This window comes from Lathamus discolor, chromosome 3, assembly GCF_037157495.1.
Source record: "Lathamus discolor isolate bLatDis1 chromosome 3, bLatDis1.hap1, whole genome shotgun sequence".
Lineage (NCBI taxonomy): Eukaryota > Metazoa > Chordata > Aves > Psittaciformes > Psittacidae > Lathamus > Lathamus discolor.
This window is the reverse complement of record NC_088886.1, coordinates 11,956,268-11,978,704: the sequence shown is the minus strand read 5'-3', so window position 1 is coordinate 11,978,704 and position 22,437 is coordinate 11,956,268. Positions and strand designations below refer to the sequence as shown.

The 22,437-nt window shown below is 44.7% G+C and overlaps 2 protein-coding genes across 7 annotated transcripts in view; one reads left to right on the top strand and one right to left on the bottom strand.

Annotated features, from left to right (window-relative positions):
- Positions 1 to 7,761, top strand: part of ARMH1 (armadillo like helical domain containing 1) — a 16,714-nt gene extending 8,953 nt beyond the window's left edge. Inside the window, exons 9-13 of one of the 5 annotated variants that reach the window (XM_065673513.1) lie at positions 42 to 252; positions 839 to 968; positions 1,744 to 1,821; positions 2,500 to 2,609; positions 7,577 to 7,761. In XM_065673513.1, the coding sequence (XP_065529585.1) occupies positions 42 to 252; positions 839 to 968; positions 1,744 to 1,821; positions 2,500 to 2,580 (500 nt within the window). In that variant the 3' untranslated portion in view covers positions 2,581 to 2,609; positions 7,577 to 7,761. Of the gene's footprint in view, positions 1 to 41; positions 253 to 838; positions 969 to 1,743; positions 1,822 to 2,499; positions 2,610 to 2,989; positions 3,173 to 6,861; positions 7,534 to 7,576 lie in introns of those variants that run through there. The other 4 variants (XM_065673514.1, XM_065673516.1, XM_065673512.1 and 1 more) reach the window with 4 other exon arrangements.
- KIF2C (kinesin family member 2C) lies at positions 3,114 to 22,437 on the bottom strand. Of its 2 annotated transcripts, XM_065673510.1 has the most exons (22): positions 22,248 to 22,437; positions 22,073 to 22,167; positions 20,363 to 20,464; positions 20,089 to 20,137; positions 18,302 to 18,349; positions 17,330 to 17,449; positions 16,504 to 16,617; positions 16,005 to 16,105; positions 15,654 to 15,749; positions 14,450 to 14,504; positions 14,204 to 14,366; positions 13,832 to 13,922; positions 12,111 to 12,174; positions 10,948 to 11,039; positions 10,579 to 10,721; positions 8,869 to 9,073; positions 8,307 to 8,417; positions 7,753 to 7,820; positions 5,588 to 5,678; positions 5,394 to 5,510; positions 4,923 to 5,049; positions 3,114 to 3,633 (listed from the first exon to the last, which is right to left on the bottom strand). In XM_065673510.1, exons 1-22 carry the CDS (start codon positions 22,309 to 22,311, stop codon positions 3,557 to 3,559), a joined length of 2,193 nt encoding a protein of 730 aa, XP_065529582.1. In that variant the 5' UTR covers positions 22,312 to 22,437; the 3' UTR covers positions 3,114 to 3,556. The 2 variants fall into 2 exon arrangements, with proteins under 2 accessions (XP_065529582.1, XP_065529583.1); XM_065673511.1 differs by lacking the exon at positions 18,302 to 18,349.

Genomic DNA, 22,437 nt, shown 5'->3' with positions numbered 1-22,437 from the left:
CCCAGCCTTGCAGGGTGTTACATATGATATTGTATCCACAGAGTGTCCCTCTGGTGCGTTTCCTGGAAAAACTACATGCTCCTTTCATGTTACCAGTGTAACTCCACCTCCCCTCCCTTCAAATGTCTTAGAAGTGTTTCAAAAGCAGCATTCTTACCTTCCTAATGTTCCTCGTGCAGACACAGCCACACTTGGCCTGAAAGAACCCAAGCTGGTGTATACTCAGCAGGCTGCTGCTGCAAAAATCGTGGGGTAAGAAATGCGGACTTAAAAACTACTGGAGCACTATAGATACCTTAGAGAAGAGGCTCCCTTTGGGTAGAAAAGGACATCGGTCACCCAGTGGAAGAATATAGTGCGTATGACTGACTACAGACTAATGACATTCGGTCAGTTCAGTATGATTTTCCTGCAGTGTCCACAAGATAGTGCTATCGGAACACTTTTCGTGCAAAAGCAGATGACAGAAAATTTTTGGTGGGTAGGAAGACATATAGGACTGTCTTCCAGGGATGTGCTCATGGATGTGATGTTGGTGGCGTTTAAGTCTTAGTTCGTTATGGTTACACAAGAACCTTGCTGGGCTTTAATACACACCTGGAAGCTCCTGCCAATCATTAAACAATAATATCTCTGCAAGCCCATGTGTTAAATGATCACTGTGCCACACACAGCCAAACATTTCTTGTTTATTTTGACTCTCCTGTCTGTTGGTGTCACTGGGGTAGGGCAAGAACACACCATTTACCATTGAGGTCACCCCAAGAGGCCCAGCTTCAATTTGTTGTGTGCTTGTTCCCAACCACAAAGTGAGGGCTGATGGTCTATTTCATTGCAGTGTCTTAGCCAAGGAGTCAGCAGAAGTGGCTGAGGAGCTCATCCAGATGAAGGTGGTACACGGCCTGATGGTTGCTGTGGGGAACCTGGATCATGTGGCCAGCCAGAGATATGCCAGCATCTCCCTGGAGGTGAGCATGGTGGGACATCATAGTCTGCTATGGGTCTGCTCCCAGAGCACCTGAGGAGGAAGGCTCCCTACACTGTTTTGGGGTTTCTCGTTGGTTAGTTGGGGTTTTTGCCTAAGCATAGCAGGAAGGCTTATTCACAAAGGCAGAAGTGACACTTCCTTCAGAGAAGAGCTGTATTTCTACTCCTGCCACTCACTGCACACAGAATACTGGGAAGCCAAATCTGGCCCTCACACCTCTGTTCTAGCCCCAGGCTTGCTGTGGGTCACAAGCACACAGAGATAAGAGGCTAACCAAGACAGTTTGCCTGGAAAAAGGCTATTTTTCCCTGCTGGTGCTGGCCTGCCTCAGCACAGCTCTGCCTGTGTAACAGTGGCAGGGAAGGACCGCATGGTCTGTAGCTAGGAAAGGCTGAATAAGCAATGGCTGAAACCAGGCTGCTCAGCTTCCTGGTGCAAGCAGACACAAACTGCACAGCAGGATGAACTTCCTAGCAACTACCACGCTTGAACATGGTATAATACTTTCAAACATCCTCCGCCAGTGAAGGTGGGAACTGGCATTGGGGAACAAAGTGAAGCTTGAGCACCTACAAGTTTCTCTTGCTGCATTCATGAAATACCACTTGTAATAGCACCAGCAGTAAAGGATGTGGTCAGGGACTCACTGGAATGGGACACAGGTTAGCTGAAGCTACATCATCGCTACAGCTCTACCCTCTATACCCACACTCGCATCCCTTCTCCCTACACATCAACTGTCTGTTCTATTGCAGTATTTTGTCCACATGTTTCCCTTCTTGGAGGAGTGTGTGAAGAATGCACTAGGGGACACACTGTTCCAGCACTTCATGGTAAACATGTCTCCCTTATGGGGTTTATTAGTGGCCCCAGGACCTTGGTCTGTTTTGCAGGGATGTAGGGTCTGGATTTCACAGGGAAAAAGCCTGTTAGTAGATGGGACTTTTCACAAGAAATACAGTCTTGCATGAGAGCCCAGAACTAAGACCCCCTTTGAGAAGCATTCACTTTCAGTCTCAGTGTTCAGAAGATAATTGATCTTCAAAGACAGAGCAAGGAGGGATTCTCAGATCTTCTGTGAAATGACTTGAACTCCTCCTGGCTATGGAGATCAGTAACCAATCTTGGGACCAGGGAAGGAAGGTGAAGCAAACCAGGAGCAACATTTGCTCCTTGCACCCAGGCCCATCCTTACACATCCCAAGACAGCACTGGGAAAGGCTGAATAATCCAAGCAACTAGTAACACCTAAACTGGAACAAGATGGCCTTGCTTTAGTCAAAACTAAAGCCCTGGTAGTCTGTGGCTATGCCATCTTAGTAGGATGCAGTCAGCACCCATGTACACATCAATTTTGACAGCTCCGAGGGTTCAACCCTAAACATTTGATCACAAAAGTGCCCCAGCTGAGGCTGATCCTGTCTGGGTTAAAGTATCCCTTCTCTAACTGCTTGTCACTGCTGCTTGGCCACATCCCATTAACATCGTAACTCTTCTGCTGCCTTTTCCAGGACAGTCCTGAGACCTGGTACACAAAAATGGATCCACTCCAGGCAGAAGAACTGGCCTCCATTGTGATAGATATCCCTTAGAGCCATGGCAAGGATACAGTCCTCAGAAGGTGTGTGCAGAGCTGCTGGGGGCCTAATCACTTAAATGACATCCTGTACTTTCAGGGGGAGAAGGTAGCTTAGGGAGCAGATGAGGTTGGGGGATGTAGGGAGAGAGTAATGGTAAGCTGTTGCTTGCAGTATGTTAGCCATGGGGAATTATGTGACGTAAGATCCTGGGGCTATCTTCAAATCCTAAGTAAACTCCAGTGGTATAAGGGAGTACTTACCTGATGTCAAGAGAGCTGATCCCCTTACTACATGCTGAGCTTTACTCAGGGTAGGTACCCTCTAAACCAGCTTCTCCCTTGCTCAGCAAGTTCCAGCCAGCAAGATCTCAAAATTGCAAGACAATTTTGAGGGATTTTTATTTTGAGTGATTTTTAAACAGGTGTAAAGACTTAAAAAAGAACTTCACCCATGAAACCAGCCTCTCTCCACCACCTGCAAGTCTTCAGGGACTGTTAGACTGCACCAGAATCAGCAAGAAATATATTTTATAAGATAGAAGATAATTAAATCCAGGAACATTTATTTATCAAACTTATTAAAATACCAGTGTTGTATAATTACATACAAGTCAATTTTCTTTCAAAAAAAGCCAGACTTGCAACAGTTTTGCAATGTTTCAAGCACATCTGGAAAGGTTATGTACACTAGAAAACTATACACATGTATCTAGTTCTATCGGAGGAGACCACTGTCACTAGCAAAGGGCCAAAAGAGAGACATCTAGCAGACTCTCAGCCCCCCTCCCCAGGCCTTGCAGGGGTGGTTCTAGCACTCTACTAAGCACCCTGATACCAGACCGTGAAGAGGGAGAGGCTGCTGTGTTCTCTACCCGCAGGCACATGTGACCTGCAAACACTCTACCACACTGAAAATAGGAATGACACAAACCAAACAAACATGCACAACATACAAAGACCTGCTTGTGAACCATGTTTTGCTGTATTTACTAAGGCCTCTTCCGCCTCATCTGCTTGCTGGCTTGCTCCTCCAGTTGCATGGCAGCCCCCAGGGCATCCAGAGTTTCTGTAAAGAAGATAGGAGTGACAAGGTGACTGACCTAGAAGCTGAGCTCCCTGGGCCAGCTGTCCCCCTCAGCAGGGCTCTGCCAGGGCCACAGAGGGAAGTGGACTGGGCAATAACTGCTCAGCCAACATCAGATCCTGCCTGGTCCCACAAAGCTCTTCAGTTGTGCTTGCTCATTTCTCCTCATCAGTAGTTGCAAGCCTGCAGTTTGCAGTTCAAACTAGATGCCACCAACCCAACCATCCCAGAGAGCCAGATTTCCTCAGCCTATAAGGCAGAGAGGGCAGCAGGGCATTTACTCCTGCTATCTTGTCACCGCTCTAGATGGTGAATGGAGAGATACAGCTACGGGGCTACATTTGAGATGGGAAGACAGTCAGGGCTGCTTAAAAAATAAGTCACTATTTCAGACTGACAGTTCACTTTGATGCCACAATTTTTAGCCTCATTTAAAAAACTACAACCCTCATAGGCCTGTTTTTGAGGCACAGACTATGCCAGCTGCCCTGGCTGGAGTGGTACAGTTACAGGACAAGTTACTGCAGTAGTGGCAGAAAGGTAGCAATTACCAGCATAGCTTCCCCTGTCCCAGCCAGGCAGTCTAAGTACCCACCCCTGTTACCATGTGTCAACCAAGCCCATGCATCTGCCTTGCTGCCTGCCTTCCACCCCTGCTCCAAGGAATGTGAGCAGGGCTAAGGAAACAGGCAGTTGACAGCCTCCTGTGCTGAGGTGGGAAGTCCCCAAACTGGGTCAGTACTGAACAGTGGAGGGATTTCGTGGCACTTTTATTAATGCCCTATGGCAAGGCAAATGCATGCCAAACTGAGGTGCTGGCAGATGTGGCATCTCAGTATATGCCTGGCAGATTGATGTAAGTGGATGGGTATCAAGGCCTGATATTCATGAAAACAGGAATGGAAAGAGAGGGTACACCTGTATGAATCTCTAGAATATGGTACCAAGACCTATTTCTCAAAGTTTGGGTTTTGGCTAAGGCAAAAGGTAAACTGTATAACCAACCTAGGCAAATGGACTTCAGCTCATCTGCTTTTTGTGGCTATTGTGTTCTGCTCAAGGGAAGGCAGTGTTATATGGCAGTATAAGTGGAAGTTTCTAGCCAAAGTTTTACTTCGGAAAGTGCAGACAAAAGGATATTTCAGATCTGTCTATATGATCACCAAGGAAAGTGATCGGAATCATAACATAAGCAGAAGGACTGGGTGCTCAAACCCCCACAGGTGTGCTGGTGCAGTGACAGTGCTAGTCAGAGACAAGCATTAACATACCTCCAACACTCAGGAAGTTTCTTGAGCTCTCCTCTACAAAGTACTTAGCTGTGCTCACAAAGGTCTCAAGATCGTAGTCTGGCTGCTCTGTGATTCCCAAGAGGTAGTCAAGTTCAGTTGCCAGTCTCTATTTACAAGGATAACAATACGAAATTGACTTCCTGGAAATTCAATTTGTTTCCTCAAACCTGGCACATCAGTCAACAAAGCTGAGCTTCTACCAACCAGTACCAGTCAGTGCTCACTAGCAGCAAGTAGAGGTTGCTAGTTGGAGGGGTAGGGGGTCCAGGTGGTCACAAGCACTGAAATGCCCCAGTTTAACCAGTTGGGCAGGAAACACAGGAAAAAGTGAGGAAAAAGTAACAAGTCTGCATTACAGCCCACAGCCTCCCAGCAGCACTTGGCTCAGACAAGCAAGCTGCAATCAACATGCAGAAGGCAGCCTAGGCCAGGCTTGCCTCTTCCACATACCTGTTTCAGTTCTTTAAGCTGCTCTACAACCTTCTCTTCCCGTTCACTAATTTGAGTCATAGCCTCACGAAAGCTGAACATGTGGGGAGAGAGCTCTTCCTCCTCATCCTTGCAGAGCTGCAAGAAGCAGTCCAAGTAAGAACAGCAAATTGTTCCCAGTTTAAAGATCTGTACAACCCACTGCACACACATACATTGTATTGAGGACTCAAGCCTTCCATTTCCTCAATCTCCATCTGATTCTGTGTTTCACCACCTCCATTATGAACGCTTAGCTCTTTCACCCTGCAACAAAAAGATTCGTCACTCGAACTGTTCTTCCAGCAGTTTCTGGTCTACAGCATCACAGAGCAGCTACTACAGTCAGTGCTCAGCAAGAAACATTCAGCTGCACTTAAGTTCCACATTACCCCACCCAGAACAACTACCATGGGCAGAAATCTCAGAGGGCTGTGGGAAGGAAAGCTGAGATGTTTGTCTCCAGGACCTCTCCTGGAGAGAAACATCCAAATACACAATGCTAATTGCAGCAAAGCCTTTCACAGAAGCTGTTTTCCACATGTCAGCTTGGTTTAGCATGACCAGCTTAGAGAAGTTAGTATAGAAGGAAAAGGTTAAGGTTGATTTTTGCCCAGATACCCATTGTGCCAGAATAGATACAGAAGGATGAAAGTCATAGGTGATAACTTGGTACACAAGCTGGGCATTTCATTCCAGTTACTAGTGTTCAAATTCATATTTCCAGTCAGTTTCAGCCTAATACCCTCTCTTCTTGGAGCTTCAACTCGCTCTGTACACTGGCAAAGAACACAATGGGCCAGCTTAAGGCTAGAATCTTACTGAAGCATGCCAAGTCCCACACAACATCCTTGTCTCTAAATTAGAGAGACATCAATTTGATGGATGGATCACTCGGTGGATAAAGAACTGGCTGGATGGCCACACACAAAGAGTTGTGATCAATGTGTCCGGCTGGAGACCAGTAACAAGTGGATCAGTGTTGGGACCGGTCTTATTCAAGATAGAATCATAGAATACTTAGCGTTGGAAAGGACCTCAAGATCATCTAGTTCCAACATCTTTGTTGCTGACATAGACAGTCAGCCTTCCAGTATCTGAAGGGGTCCTCTAGGGATGCTGGGCAGGGACTCTTCATTAGGGACTATAGTGACAGGACAAGGGGTAAGGGTTAAAACTTAAACAGGGGGAGTTTAGATTGGATCTAAGGAGGAAATTCTTTCCTGTTAGGGTGGTGAGGCACTGGAATGGGTTGCCCAGGGAGGTTGTGAGTGCTCCATCCCTGGCAGTGTTCAAGGCCAGGTTGGACGAAGCCTTGGGTGGCATGGTTTAGTGTGAGGTGTCCCTGCCCATGGCAGGGGGGTTGGAACTGGATGGTCTTAAGGTCCTTTCCAACCCTAACTATTCTATGATTCTAAGTCAGATGTTGCGCTTTGTCCTGTACTTTCAGGTGAGCAGGAATAACTGTCCACTGTCAAGATTCACAATGTTCCTGAATGCGTATGACAAGCATTACCATACACCCTTTCAGAGGGTGGAATGCTTTCCAGGAAGGAACCAGCAACAGTTTGTGAACTAAATGAAGGCAAGCTACCAAGCCTGAGATGTCATATATTAACAAAATGATGCTTGCACAACAGTCAAGTGTTATCTTTGCTTGTCACCTCACTGGAGGGGTGTAGAGGCATGTAAAGCAGAAACCAGGAGGCACCCACTGCTCTGACACAGGTGTTCCAGCTACCAGCAAGACACCCAAGGAAACCTGGGGCTTGGTCCCTGCCAATCTACCTTACCCTGTAGGTAGCCAAGATCAGCTGTGGGGCACTCCAAACACACTCCCACCATCTGCTTAGAGGCATTTGAGTTCTCAGGTCCTTCAGATTTCACCCAAAGTCTCCAAGGTACCATACCTTATTAGCTCATACTAAAGCTCATCAAGAACAAAGTGTTTTGTGCCACCGGTAGGGCTCTGTAAGGAACACATTCTTAGCACACACTTAGAGATGGGACCTAAAGTAATCCAGAAAGTAAAGGGCATGGAGGTAATTGGGACATGGTAAACTCCCTACAAAAACCAGGGCAGTCAAGTCCAGTACAACAGACTCCTCCTCTGAGGAAAGGAAACATTAGTCATGGTCTTATACAATCTCTTATGTCTCACACAGAGAGCAACCGGGTGAGTTTCATAAGACAGCTCTAAGATGATTTGCTCCTAACAACAAAGCTCCAAATCACCATTACAAGCAATACAAGAGAACCTGAGCTTCCAAAGGTCTGATTAAAAACAACCAAAGCACCCTCTGTGACAAGAATAAAATCCCCAAATCTTAAGGGCCATTACCTGTCAGCATATCTCAGTGTGTTCAAGGTGTATTCACATGAATTCATGCCTGGAGAAATCATTGCTATCTGCAAACAGAACAAAAGACCTCAGTGACTTTCACATCTGACTTCCACTCATGCTAACGGTCCTACAGATCTCACCAGGCATCTGGGACACATTAGGGCAGAGTTGAGCCCTTCTCTTAAGGGCATTTTACTTTATAGTTCTGTGGGACATGCAGTGGCCCTGCATCCAGCTTTCCACTGGCTTTGTGTATACCCACAGTGCTGCACCCCCACAGGAAGCAGAGCCCTTTGAGAGCATGCCAGGCTCTACTGTACATTCACTGTATGAAAGTGACTTCTTCAGCCCGGCTTCTACCAGGGCTAGGCATAGCTCACTGCTGTATCTCAGTCACCACAGGTGAGCAGAGGAGGAAACTGTATGACTTTTTTGCCAGAGAAGTGAAGCTTTCTGCCTTTAAAGCCCCCTCATTCTAGAGGGGCACACAGCTCTCCATCCAGTAAAACTGCAGAACCCATAAGCAGTGTGTGTGCCATGCACATACTCACCATACAGGTTCTTGAGTTTGTTCCTATGAAAGAGTCTCTCAGCACCTGGGTCAGCTTGCTCTCCCGGAAGGGGGTGTGAGATTTGTTCTGCCCTAAAGCTCGGATACATTCCTAATAAAAGGCAAGTCTTGTGAATGCAATATCTGCACCTCTTCTCAACGAGCTCTGCAAACTATCAGCCACAAGTTGCTGGTAAATCCAGCAGGCTGGAGAATGGTCATCTTTATTGCTTTAAATATCTTTATATTATATTTACTTTATATCTTTAAATATACTCCAGGTCTTTGACTGTCACAGGACAGCTAGTATATCCATCCTATATGTAAAAAAGATGGCTTGAATGAAGCTTGGAACAGTTGTAACAGTGTCTGGCCTGACAAGGCTGCACTGCTTTACTGGAAACACTCTAAATGGAATTATACGCCCTTTTCAGGGTTCTTGACATAATAAACTAGGATTTTTGGGGCTGTTCTTTTCCCTTGGCACTGGAAAGGAGCATAACAGAAGCCCAGAGCTGAACCTAAGTCATTAGCACTACTTGCTCCCTGAGCTATAAGCTTACCTTCAAAGCCAGCAAGCTCTTATTGATCTCTGCACCTTCCATTCGTGTCTGCCGATCAGCACTAGATGTGTCAGCACCCCTCTCGTTCCCTGCCAGATCCACTAAGGAAAATTTGCCAAGCAGTTTCCCTCTTCGGCGTAGCAGGATTTGGAAGCAGGCATGCGACCGGGAAGAGCTGGCGTTTGCAAATGTCTGCCCAGATGTCCTACAGCAAAGATACAAACAAGCATTAGAACTGTGTGCCAGAAGATGCAACAGGTCCTGACAGTGCTAGCCAAGACCTGCAACCATTCAGTCGTTTAACCTCCTAAGCTTTATCTCACACGTTGGTACTTCAAGTTTGGATGAATTATGGAATTACTTCTGATAGAAGAGCACAGAAGGACTGCTGTGAGAAATATGAACCTGCAATCCCAGTTGTAGAGATTGAAGGCTATTTAAGCTGCCTGGCTCAACTCAGCCAGCCCTCCTCACTGCTAATGCCTTACATTTGGAGCTGGAAGACATGCCTTCAGCACAGCAGCTCTCTGCCTCAGGGCAGGCCACATGTCATTTTCCTAATGCATTTGCCATTACACAGTAAGCTCAGCCAAGCTCCCCACTAAACAGCATTAGTTGTGATAGCACATTACAGTCATAGTAAATCCCCTTCTCCAGCCAAGCGGGCTTGGCACTTTACCTGTGCTGTGCAGCTGCCCAAGCCCCATCTCTACAAGATAGAGACTGGAGGCTTAGAAGTTACCATAAATCTCCCTGACACCTTCGCTGTCATTTAATCCCCAAGAAGGCTGGCAGGTTCACTGTCCCACCTGTGTCCCTGCTGCTGGGGGAAAGGGAGGGAGATTGTCCTAAAGTGAGGCAGGAGTCTGTAATGTTAAACCCTTCTTGATTGAACTGTCAGCCAAAAAAGCATGCACAGCAGAGCACTGAGTGAGCTTTCAGGATGTGCGTATCTGCACATGCAGTGTAATACAAAAGCCAAGGGGTTGTCATTTGCCTAGTAATGTTTCCACAGCTGTTAACACTTCACTGAGACTCAAGATACAGATTATGGCAGGGGGGTTGGAACTGCATGATCTTAAGTCCTTCCCAACCCAAACCATTCTATAATTCTGTGATTATAGCTCCCGATTATAGACACCAGTACAATGCTAGAGCTGCCCTTACCACAGCCTTCCTGCCAGGATGATGAACCAAGCCTGCAGCTGTCCCTTGGCACCTGCTCTCAAAGATTCTTTAGACAAGATCCCTGAACAACATGCAGCACTTTTGTTGCCGTTGGAATAGGTCATCTGGCCTGCAGCTAAGCTAAAGCATTTTTTCAACTGTAGGTTGATGCCAGCTGCCCTTCCTTGATCTCAGAAGCCCACAGGGAGCTACTTGAGTTCCTGTAAACTAGCTGATACTTCTAGAAAGCTCAGCTTAGCTGTGGCACCGGGGCACCCATCTCCTCATGTGAACAGTTTTGCTCTTCTGGGAGTTGCATGAGGACATAGGAACCAGGAACTCTGACCTTCTCCATGGAAGGAGGGCTAAACCTAGCCCTGCTAGCCACCTTCCTGGATTCATGCAAAAGTGATGCTCAGTGCTTGCCTGTTGTTGGGAACAACAAGCTTCTATTTAAGTCTCTAAGCACTAGCTACAGACATTTTTCTAGACATGCAGATACAACAGGATATGACTATTTTCATTGGTTTTAAGGCACCAAACCTGCAGGCAGTGCCCATCTCAATCATTCTGATGACATCCTCAGCACAGTTGACTTGTCTTTCTTGGAGACCAACAACCTGGACCTGCTGCTTGCCATCCTCCAGGACTCGAAGCTTTGTCTTCTTGTTCAAGAGGTCAAACACCTACAGGGTAACAAGATTGAGGCAAGTCTGAATAAAAATTTTGTGTCATCTTTTATATAAAGCTATATGAAACCAGTACCTTTAACAGAGCCTTCCAATTCAATTCCAAAGACACCATAAACAATTGATTATATAGAACTATCGAAACTAGGGAGTTTCACTTGACTACTTATGAGACATTCAGCCAAGGAAGTCAGGTCAAGATTAAAAAAAATAGGAATCTTACCTTTCCATTGTATATTTCAAAGAAAGTCACATAGACTTCCAGTTCCTGACTCCTGTACCTGGGCTGGTTTAGGAGCAGGAAGACATCTTGTGCTAGTGAGGAAAGGCAGAAGTTCAGTTAACTAGTTTAAAAGACATTCTAGTTACCTACTTGATCTACATTCAAACACTGCACAGCCATAAAGCAGTGTCATGCAGCTGAATGATACTTAACAAATGCTAGTGAAACAGTTAGTGCTGTGCCAACATCTGGAGAGCAGTATCAGCAGCATCCACCTCCAGGGACTGCAAACACACGGGGATACAGAAGCTTTTATTGCTAATGTCCCCTGTACACAGCAATCCTCACTGCTGTAGGGCAACACTGGGATCTGCTATTGTTTTGGACAGGCTTGAAAAAGTCTTGTGTTTCATGCATCCCTGAACACCCGCATTGCTGCTGTTTAGAGACACTACACCAGATTACTTGACCCTTTGGCTGGATCCAGTGCAGCTTTTCACAACTGAGCTAAAAAAAAAAGACTTTATTTCAGGGACAGTTGTAACTGGTTTTCATAGAGTAATAAACAGTTGCTCTTGTTTCAGCTGTCTTGCCACACACAGGTTAGTTTCACAATATGCCTTTCTAAAGGGGAGGTAGAGGAGGTCATGGTGCTTTCTAGGTCAAGGGGCTTCTAAAGCATCTGTTTTCTGGAATGATTTTGTATGTGGTAGGTTTTTCGCATCTAATGCTTACAGGAAGAAGCAGAACATTTATATGCTTTCTCTATAAGAAGCTTTATATTAGAAATAGGTAGGGTTGTGTTGCATTCGAGTTGGGTATTGCCAAACACCATCCTGAGTTTAAGACAAAAGCACAGCAGAAGAATCAAAATCAAATGGTTCAGCCCAGCAAATGCCAGCGTAGAAAACTGGCAACTCTTTGCCTCAAAAGCAAGTATCTTCCTGTGAGTTAAGTGTGGATCTAGAAGCTTCCAGGCTGAATGGAAAATATTTTGTGAAATTAAATCGTACCTCCTGCCACAAATACCATTATTTATTACTGACAACACAAATGCTTTAGGTACCTTCTACTGGAAACATTTTAAATAGCCATACACAGCCAGATCTTATCTAAGAAAAACAATCACTAATTTGATTTTCATATCTAAAGAATCAACTTACACGCAAAAGCATATATGCCCTTTGAGGCATTCTGTGTTCTCCCCGAGAAGTCTCCGCCCATAGTCTGTAAACAGAAAAGGCCAGAGGTAATGTGTGGTACAAACAAGTCAGGCTACCTGATTGTATTGCCAAGAACATACTAGGAAGTTCCCTATCAGTTCACAAAGCAGCTCTGGGCTATGCAAAGCAACAGCTGAATACCTGCAAGGGTCTGCAGTGCAGCACAAAGCACTTGTTTCTGCAAGAAGAAATGCATGGCCTTGACAATGCAACCCAATTGCCTCTGGTCAGAGGAAATAAAGCCTCATCTTAGGGCATAAGTTGAATAAAGTTTTCATTGCTACTTCCAAAAGCTCACCTGGTACCAAAAATGCATCAAACTTCCAGAGCAGACAATGCCTAACTTCTTTGACCAAGGTACCTTTAATCCCAGCTTTTTCAGTTGGTGCTGTCCTGACTCTACCATTTTTGTAAAAATGCCTCAGTTTTTAAAACATGACTCAGCCATAATCACAGAATGGTTTGGGTTGGAAGGGACATTAAAGCTCATCTAGTTCCAGCCCTCTGCCATGGGCAAGGACACCTTCCCACTAGACATCAGGTTGCTCAAGGCCCCCAGTCCAACCTGGCCTTGAACACTGCCAGGGATGAGGCAATCCCACGATAAAGTCAGTTCACCAGAGTTTAACAGGCAGCATTCCAGTCTCATGCTACAGCTATTGTCCTTGCACTACTTCTGCACCCTAGGGAAAGGGACTTCACTGCCTGCAATTTTAGTCCCTCACACTTGTATTCCTGTAACAATTCTCAGACAAGTATGTTCGCCCAATTCAAGTGCGATGGAGGCAGCCTATGTCCAAACTTCTATAAAATGCCAAATTTCCTTCTGGGTTACTGGAAGAGATCTACAGCTCCAGCATATCACTAATGATAGGAGATCCTAGCCTAAAACTTGGCTCTAACACTGGAAAGACAGCAACTGATTACTCAAACTGACAGGCTAGCCTAGCTTAGTCCAGATCACTGTGGTCTGGGGTAAAGGCCTCTTGCAGAACAAGACAGCAGATTGGACTCCACTGTCATGCTGTGAGGAAGGAGTTTCCCACTTTCCTTCCCTACAGTTTCCAGAAGGCGGTTAAAAAGACAACTCAGTTGTTTAAATCAGAGCAGATCATCTTTGAGGCAGTAAACACAATCTTCAGGTTGTCTGAAGCTGCAACTGGTGGACTGGAAGGAGCGGTTAGAAAGTGAACACACTAATTTTCCTACTTCACAACAATACCAGATCACTTAAATGTTATGTGCAACAAGAAGCTTATTCTTTTACAATTGCTAAAGTCTTTGGAATGCCTCCAAACTCTCAAACACAGTACAGAAAACAGGCTTTGTCTCAGAGGTAGGCTAACAGCCCACTTTGCAAACTGGAGTTCAGCAGCAACAGCAAGGGATAGCCATGACTAACATGTTAAGACAGCCTAAGTCTTTAAAAAGCCAGCTATGGGGGGATTTCAGTATGATTTTCCTCACAACCTCAAAGGAACCCCAGTAATACGTAAAGCTACCAAAAAAGAAGATTAAGAGCTGACAAAGTATTAGCTTTAAGGCAAAAAAAAAGCCCAAGGTCCAAACTCATTACACAATCCTACCCATTATTATCATCAAGGAGCTTTGCAATGCTTCAGATAAAGCTAGAGAATTTGAGACCTTGGAGAAGAACTTACATGTGTCTTGCCACTGCCTGTCTGGCCATAAGCAAAGCATGTTGCCTTCCCACCCTCAAAGATAGTCTCCACAAGAGGTCTAGCAGTGAACCTGGATATTGAGAAGGTAAAAGATAGTTCAGACAAACATTTCACACCCTGCTTCATCAGTTTTCCTAAAAAGAAAGGAAAAAAGAGCAAATAAAAGCAAATCTTTTGGAAATCAGCAAGACCATGCCAAAAATAAGCTTTAGACTTTTCAGTCCTTTGGTTTCCTCCAAAAATGATTTTAATACTTATTTCAGGTTGCAGTTTCTTTAAGCCAGGATGCCATCTATCCACAGCTCCATGCTTTAAGCTTCAAGGTTATTCCCAATGAGAAGAAAGCATTACCTGTATACCATTTCATTAGAAGAGGATTCATCAAATGAAAAGTCAAATCTAAATGCCTGGGTGTCAAGGTATTTTGTTAGGTCCACTTTCTGCTTTGGCTCATGCACCAGCAGGACACACTTGCTTGGAACAGTAATGACATCACATTCCTTTTTTTGCAGCTCTGTGGACAGAAAAGACCCTCAGTTTTAAGAAGAGTAAGCAATGCCAAGCTGCTCCAAGGCACAGCTTTGTCAGTACACTCACCTTGCTTATTGAGAGGGCGCTTCCTCACACAGACACAAATCCTATGCTCTTCTATCTAAAAGAGAAGTAATTAATTCCCAGTTAGACCCATATCCATGGTCTGATGCTCCCTGACATCTACTTTTCTATATGCTGATCAGAGTTGCCTCCACTACTTGTCAAACTGACTCGTACAGGATGGAAGTCTTAAAAATCTGCTCAGTGCAAAAGCAGCACTACAAACAACAGCTTTACGTAGCATGCTCCAGCATATCAGGTGGAAATGCTGCCATGCTATAGAAAGTGCCCAAAATATCCTGTATCAGAATTAGTAGAAATTTCAGCCGTTGGCCAGCTTTCCAGTAAAAACTGCCATATCAATACTGTTACTATAGTCAAATTATTATTACCTTAATTTACCCCAGGGGTGTTTTTTGACTTGGAGTATTTTTCTGATGCAGTGAGTTTAGCAATTTGTCCAGCAGAGTTACACATCAGGCAAGTTTGGGAAAGTGCATATTCCACTGTGTGAGGCAGAAAGCAGATGACAAACTCTTCTTCTATCATGTGGTGATGCTTACACCAGCAGCTGGTTGTCAGCCCCATAGGATGCAGGCACACAAACCACCCAGTGTTCTAAGCTAATCAATGCCTACTTTTTCATTTGAACTGAAGCACTACCATTTTTCACCGACTAACACCTGCGAACAAGTAGTCCTTGTCTGGCAAAAGCCTTGTTAAACAAGGCTACATTTGTAATCGCTGAAGATAAAGTGAGCCTAGCTTTATGGGATTGTTTTGTTTTAGTTCTTGACCTCTACTTTTGCTCCTCCACTTTCTGACCTAGTTTAAAATTACTTAATATGTATGACTTACATACAATAACATTTCCAGGGCAATAATCCATTTTAAGTTATACCTGCAACAAGCCAAGTTATGTAATACGCTCTGCTGTTTACAAGCTCTGAAAAGTACTGATGTTACAATGCAAATAATGATAATTGTTGAAGCGCAAGCTCTCTACTAATAACACATGCAAACTAGTGCAAGGCAGCTTAGACCTAAAAAGGGAAGGTAAATACCCTCACATATACCACCAGGTACCTCAAGATCACAGTATGCTCAGAGGATTTTCAAGGTACAGTGATGCGCTGAATTGCTCATATACTAACATCTTCAGTGCAAAATAGTCTGTCCACAAGCTGTAGCTTCAGTATTTACTTACAGGATCGGTTATACAGATTGGCTGGCAGTCTAAAGTTGCTCTGAATTCCTTGATCATCTTTGCAAACTCCCAGTTTGGACAGCTGCTGTCAAATTCCTGCATTGAAAAAACATGGATGTGTAGGTAATTAACATGTAACAGCAAAAAAAAACCCAGAGCATGATAAAACATCAGGTGTATGCAATTAGAAATATTTCTCAATATTAAGAACCTTCCAGAACTATAATCAATCCATCCTTATGTACAGCTTCATATGAACAAAGCCTGTCCAAAATATGGTTCAGTTTCAAACATTGTGATATACTGTCCTTAAGCAATGTCTCATTACAGGTGTATTGTAGAGTACTCCACCTGTGCACGCTTGGTCCTGATTTCACTGATTTGAGCTCTCTTCTCTTCCCTCTTGTTTTTCATTTTCTCCATCTCTTTCACAATGTTGGATCTTCTCCGAACTAGATAAAAGTATTTCCTTGGATTAAATTTCCACACTAGGTTTTAAGCACAACACAAGTATTTCAACTTCTCCAGGTTGCTGCCAGACTAGCTTGTACAGGAAACAATTATCTTCAGAAGGATGTCATTCATCTTGAAGTATTTCCTCTTCCCAACCAGATCTACCCACCACAAACTGCTCAGGAAGTCCCACTGCCACTCTACAGTAAAGGCAGCATTTCTAAGGTGATACCACTGTAATAGAATTACACATCTGTAGCAAAAAATACTGAAGATACTCAGTCTTACTGCCAAAGCCACCTTTTTCAAGCTTTAGCCTTGGAGAATACAGAGCAGCAATCTCATAGCAATGCATCACTGACTGGTGAGGCAGTTCTTAACCACAGCTCTATGGTACCTGGGCTCACTGAAGAGATTCTGCCAGGAAGCAAGTGATCCTCTGTACTTCCATTGAGATTTGTCACTGAGGCTTCTGGAACACAGTTCAGCTTGCTAGTCCTGATTCTGCCAGCTGCAGAAAGAAGCCAGACCAAACCCAGTAATTAGATCCCTAAGATCAAGAGCAGTTTTATAACTAGTAAAGCCTTGTGGATCATAGGCATTCCTCAACTCTGGTTATGGATCAGGAGAGAGAACTGGCTAAAAACCTGTGACAAGTGTGCAAGTGTTTTGTTTTTTTTTTGTAATTATTTGTTGACCACCAACTTTTATTCAAAGCTACAAATCAAGGCCACACTAACTAGACAAGAACTTAGTACCAGGTCTCTTATTTCAATGTCTTGTAAGCAGAACTTAATACAACAAGGCATGCTCTCAGCTGTTCATTGCATAGGTCTGGTAAAGATAAATAGCTGCAATTTAGTAATTTAAGTAGGCTCAAGTTCTTGCTTTAATCAACCAACATTGGTAAAACTACAACCAGTATAGTTACAGAGCATGTTGTCAGCAGTATTAAGGCACTTCCTTTCCCACTCTGGTGCTGTGAATGCTACTTTATGCTGTTAAGCAGATCCCACATCCACAACTGTAGCTATGTGCTTAATAAAGCCCCTCAGGGCAGGAGCCCTGAATATTTACATTCAGAGAGACCTCCAAGGCCTCTCTTGCTTTATATAAAGGAGTAGAAGTTGCTCATTCGCTTGGGATTTGCAGTTGACCTATTTAAATGCATACAACCCATGTTGCCTCATGGTAAGAATTCACTGGGCTCTTTCTCCACTCACCAGGAACAGATGGATTGTTTCTGGTTTGTAGAGAAGTGCAGGGATCTACCCCCATCTCATTTTCCTGGAGGCTGCACTGTGATTCTGCAATAACAGACATCCTGGAACGGCCACGCGCAGCTTTGAAAACACAAATTCAAGGTCAGCATCATGCCTCAAACACTCAGACATTTGCAAGTATTCAAATGCTCACAAAGTGCAGAACAAAAGAGAATAAAGTGTGGCTAAAAGGATATTTTCCAGATCTCTGAGGCATTAGCTAAGTTCATCAGTGAAAATGCAGGGGGTGAAAAGTGATTGTGAAATACACCACTACAGGAAAGCAAGCAGTTCATTCCAGATTTGCAGTTCCATTGAACTTCTTTCAAATACCACTAAGGATTCACTAACATGGAAGATCCTGAACCATAATACCTAGGATGGAGAAAGTTACAAGTTTGTGAAATCTTCTGAAGCTTCACACTTGCAGGGCTGTGTGAATTAGCTATTTGATGGTGACAGTAGTACTGCAACCTGGCAGCAGTCATGGGCAGCATCATGCTCATCATCCCAGCACCCACACTCAGACAGGGTGTGTGGTGCACAGTGGAGGGGAGCTTGGTAAATGCAGCTAAAAGACTGTATATCACAACAGCAAATCTTTGGACAAGGTCCTTTTGTAGGGATGCTCCATTGTTACATGCCAAGGTTATTTCTTTCAGAGAGAAAGTCCATCATCACAAAGCTTCCTAGGGGGGGGTTTGGAGCATACACCTCAACAGATTTGTAACAACAGCAAACCTGATATGAATAAACAGAAGTGTGATATGCAAACTTCTGTTTAATATGCAGGCACAAGAACTGATCCAGAATTAATCACTATGATTTCAAAGGGTACCCGATTTCAGACCAAGGTCTTATTTCAATTCTGGATCAAATTCCCAGGAACCATATCTATAACCAAAATTCAGTGCTGCTATATTAACTCTTTACCTGGAGTCCTCTGCTCAGGTGTAGAGACATTAGGTGTCGCTGCTGCAACTTTAGGAACAAAAAGCATCAGTTGCATTACACTCAGAGGTGGCATTTTATTCCATTTGTTTGTCACACATGCCCAGACCTGATCTCATCACAAACTCAGCAGCACATTTTCTGTAATGCTAGCACTCCTGGGCATGCATACTGACTAGAGGATTGCTGCAGTCAAATGGGTTTGATTCAAATGATTCTTATATGAGGTGATACGCAGTATCCTCCAAAATTCTCATTGATTCAGAGGACTAAGGCACTGTTTCTTAATTCATCCTGAAAGCACTGCTTCTGCTTCTCACTTCCCTGAACGAGATGGAAACAGACACCTCCTGGATCTTGTTTAGTTTGTTTGGACCAAGAACCAAAACCTGTAGCTGGTGTTAGCTTTCTAATTGGCACAGTGCAGCTTGCAACCAGATGGACTTTCATTGACACTCATGAGGTTTAGCTAGTTATAGTAACAGATAACACTATTTGAGGGATACTGAAAACATTGCTTCTCTCTTGTACTCTGAGCAGGTCTTCAGGGACAAGAGTGAGCCTGTAGGAAAGGCAACAGCTATTTCAGTTCTGAAACTAGAGTCTATACTTCAGAAAAGCCATGACCTCTGTGAGGACATTTTTCCATTTATCAGTGGCTCAATTAACACAAGCCTTTTTCCAGCTAGCTACCCAACTCCATTAACTGACCTGTCTAGAGGCAGTCATGACCATCACATTCTGCTTGCCAGTTCACAACTTTTATGGATTTCACAGAACTCTCTGGGTTTGAGGAAGATCAGGATGTTCTAGCACAGAACAACTTTTGACATATTAAGCTTTTTGGACTACTGCCTCTCTGATACAAGGGGATTTGTAGTGTTGTCTTCTGGTACTGGCCTCCCTGTCTTGCGTCACACACAAGCAAGGCCAGACAAACCCAGCTGTTTTGTTTACAGCTCAGTTGCATGGGAAAGCACAAGCTTCAGCTAGCTATGCCCTTGAAGAGAATCTTCAAGTCACCAATCATTCAACCTCAGCATCACACAAGTTTATTACAAATAGATCTGTAATGCTGCCACTTGCAATTCAAAAAGCTAAAAGAATCAACTAATAAACTAAAAGAAAGCAGAAGACATGAGAGTTCAATTCCTGACACCTCAAGAAAAGCCTCGTATCGATCTAACACTCTGACATCTCTATCTTCTCTTCTGGCTTTGCTCAAAAACATTGCACTGACATACAATCACTGAGCTGCAGCACACCAGCTGGCACTTTGGCTGCCTGGTCCAAAACATCTCCAAGGATAAAGCTCTAGTTATTATCTAGGGGGACTGTTTGAAGAGGATACATCTGTTTGTCACTGCTATTTCTTTCTTGCCCTTTCCACTCTCATTTTGACACTTTTAATCTTAAACAAGTGCCACTTACTTTTTGTTGTTCGTGGCATTTGCAAAAGCTCCATACAAAATTCCTATACTCACTGCCACAGGAACTGCCTAGTGACATTTAGAAGCAGCATCAAGGAATAACTACAGCAATACTGCAGAAAAGGGCAGCACGTCAACAAGCCCCAGCTCACAGGATCAGGACAGCAATCCGTTAGCAAAGTTTCTGCACCCCAAAATGTCAGTATGAAATATTATGCGCGTTGTTAGCATTGTCTGAACGAGCTGCCTTACGATGCTACTGAAGAAGATTATTAGGGCTACAATGAAAACACATCACTGTTTTACAGGGGTATAGCACAGAAAAGAATATTTCCTCACCTTCCCGTGGAGCAGGGATTTTTGAAAGGGTTGATCTACGCTTCTGTTTCTGAAAAAACAATGAGTGCTGTAAGTTACCTAAGTAAGCTGCAAATCCCTAGCACAGCACTTCAAGACGACACCGATACAAGAATTTCTGACCAAAGTCTAACTATGAGATAGAAAAGACAAGCTAGAGATCTCAAACTTTAAGACTGGATATTATTTATAACAAGGCCTATGCTGTTGACACATTAGTACCTTAGGAGAGACCAGATCCCTTTAAAGCACTTACCTGTACACTTACGTTCTCTTGGAAAGGAAAGTTCTCTTTCAGATCAGCAGCGGGTAGTTCTGATAACTCAGGATTTATTGTTATCACATCTTTAATATCAATCTACAAGAGCAAAAGCAGAATTTTAGAGAGCAGAATATTGCTGCTACCACTTACAGCATGTTTATTTTCTTTTTAACCTCTACTTTCAGTACATGCAAACAAACCTGACCCACTGCTGCCAAATGCTAAGTTAAGATTGACCAGAAGGGCAAGACAGCAGTTCATGTTCTGAGTAGTCTCCTACATCAAATATGCAGGAAGAAATGTGCCCCCTAAGCCATTTACCCTCATCTGCCAAACACCATGCAGTTCTGCAGGTACACTAGAGCACTTCTGAAGACACAGGCAAAGCATATTTAGCACCAGCTACTTTAATCTCTTACTGCTAATCTTAGTAAATCTCAGCCACTCTGTGGCTTCAGCACTAAGAGAGCATTAAGCATTTACTGTGATTGTACTTACTGAAATAAACTTCAAAGACTTCGGGAAATGGAGGATTCAGCATTTAATCCACAAATCAATTCACCTGCATTTTCACTTGGTATTGTGAGTAATTTCACCTGGGGCCAGCCACTGCTGCCTGCCTGACCTTCCCGTGGTCACAGTCCTGGTCTGGTGCAAGAAGGGGGAGCAACAACAGGCAGGCAGCCAAGGGCAGGCTCTGGCACAAGAGACAGCAGCTCTCAACGTTCCATTTTTCAAAGCTAACCAAGCTGCAGGGGCTGAAATCACCAGTGCACAAAGACTCTGGCATCAGAGCAGCTTGTGCTAGAATTTACTAGCAAAGCAGCACAAGCACCGCTTCAGGAAGTCCTTGAGTTCTCACTTGACTTCCAAATTGCTTAAGAAAGAGTCCATAAGAAGAGCAAAAACAAGCAGGTGAACTTAGTAAAGTGTGGAGATACCACATCCTAACATAAATGATCTATAAAGTCCAATTTATACGGAATTGGTAAGTAACTAATTGGAACATGAATTAGCTCAGAAACACACATGTGCACAGCATGACGTATAAATGCATATACACTTACTTATGCAAGCATATAAAGAAATACTGTATTTTGAAGCATCTTCACGAAGATTTTCTATCATAACACATGTATGCAATCTACCCAGCAATTATATCCAAATCTGCATGTTTTGCATATTTGAATACAGCAGGTACATAAATAGCATAAGAACCAGCTTCAAATAACCAGCCAATAGCAACTAAATACCAGGCTATATATGTTTCCAGACAGACCAGCAGGACAAGCATGTTTGCTCCATTACCAAAGGAGATCGTGCTAAGTGTCAGGATTTCAGCTACATCAACCTCAAATGCTCCAGACTCGCCCCTCACCCCCATGCCACCTCACACCATGTTTACGTACACCCATGCAGGGAGTCAGGAAACCAAACTCAGCCCTCTCAACATTGCACGTTAAGCCTTGAGGAAAGCCCGAGGGTCATTGCTAAAGGCAGAAAGGCCGCAGGCAGCCTGCAGGGAAACGGGGACTTTGGGGGTACCCCATAGCCCACCACCGAGGCCCAACAACCGCTGCTCGCCCGCAGGCCGAGCCGGGGCAGCGCTGCGGGCCTGCCGGCTGTGCGCCCAGCCGGGCTCCACCAGACTCGTTTCCCGTGCTCGGAGTACGCCGGGACCACCCGGGGCAGGGCCGCCCTCACCTCTTTGCCCTTGACGGTGCCACCCTCCGTCCACTCCACGGACACGGAGGTCCTATCCACTCTCACGGTCTTCACCTTCGCCTCGTGGATCTGGCCTGGAAGAAGCAGGCTGTGAGTCCCGGCCCAGCCGCCCCGTACCGCCGCGCAGACAACCCGCTGCCCTGCCCGCCCTCACCATTGCTCCGCTGGATGTTGATGATGAGTCCGGGACAGACGCGGCTGCAGAAGCGAGAGTCCATGGTGCGGGCACGGCGAGAGCGAGCTGCTCCTCGGCGGCGGAGCTACCCGGCCCCGCAGTGAGACCCAGCTCAGCCCAACCGCCGCCGATTTAAACCCCGCGCGCCGCCGTGCCGCGGGGCCTACCG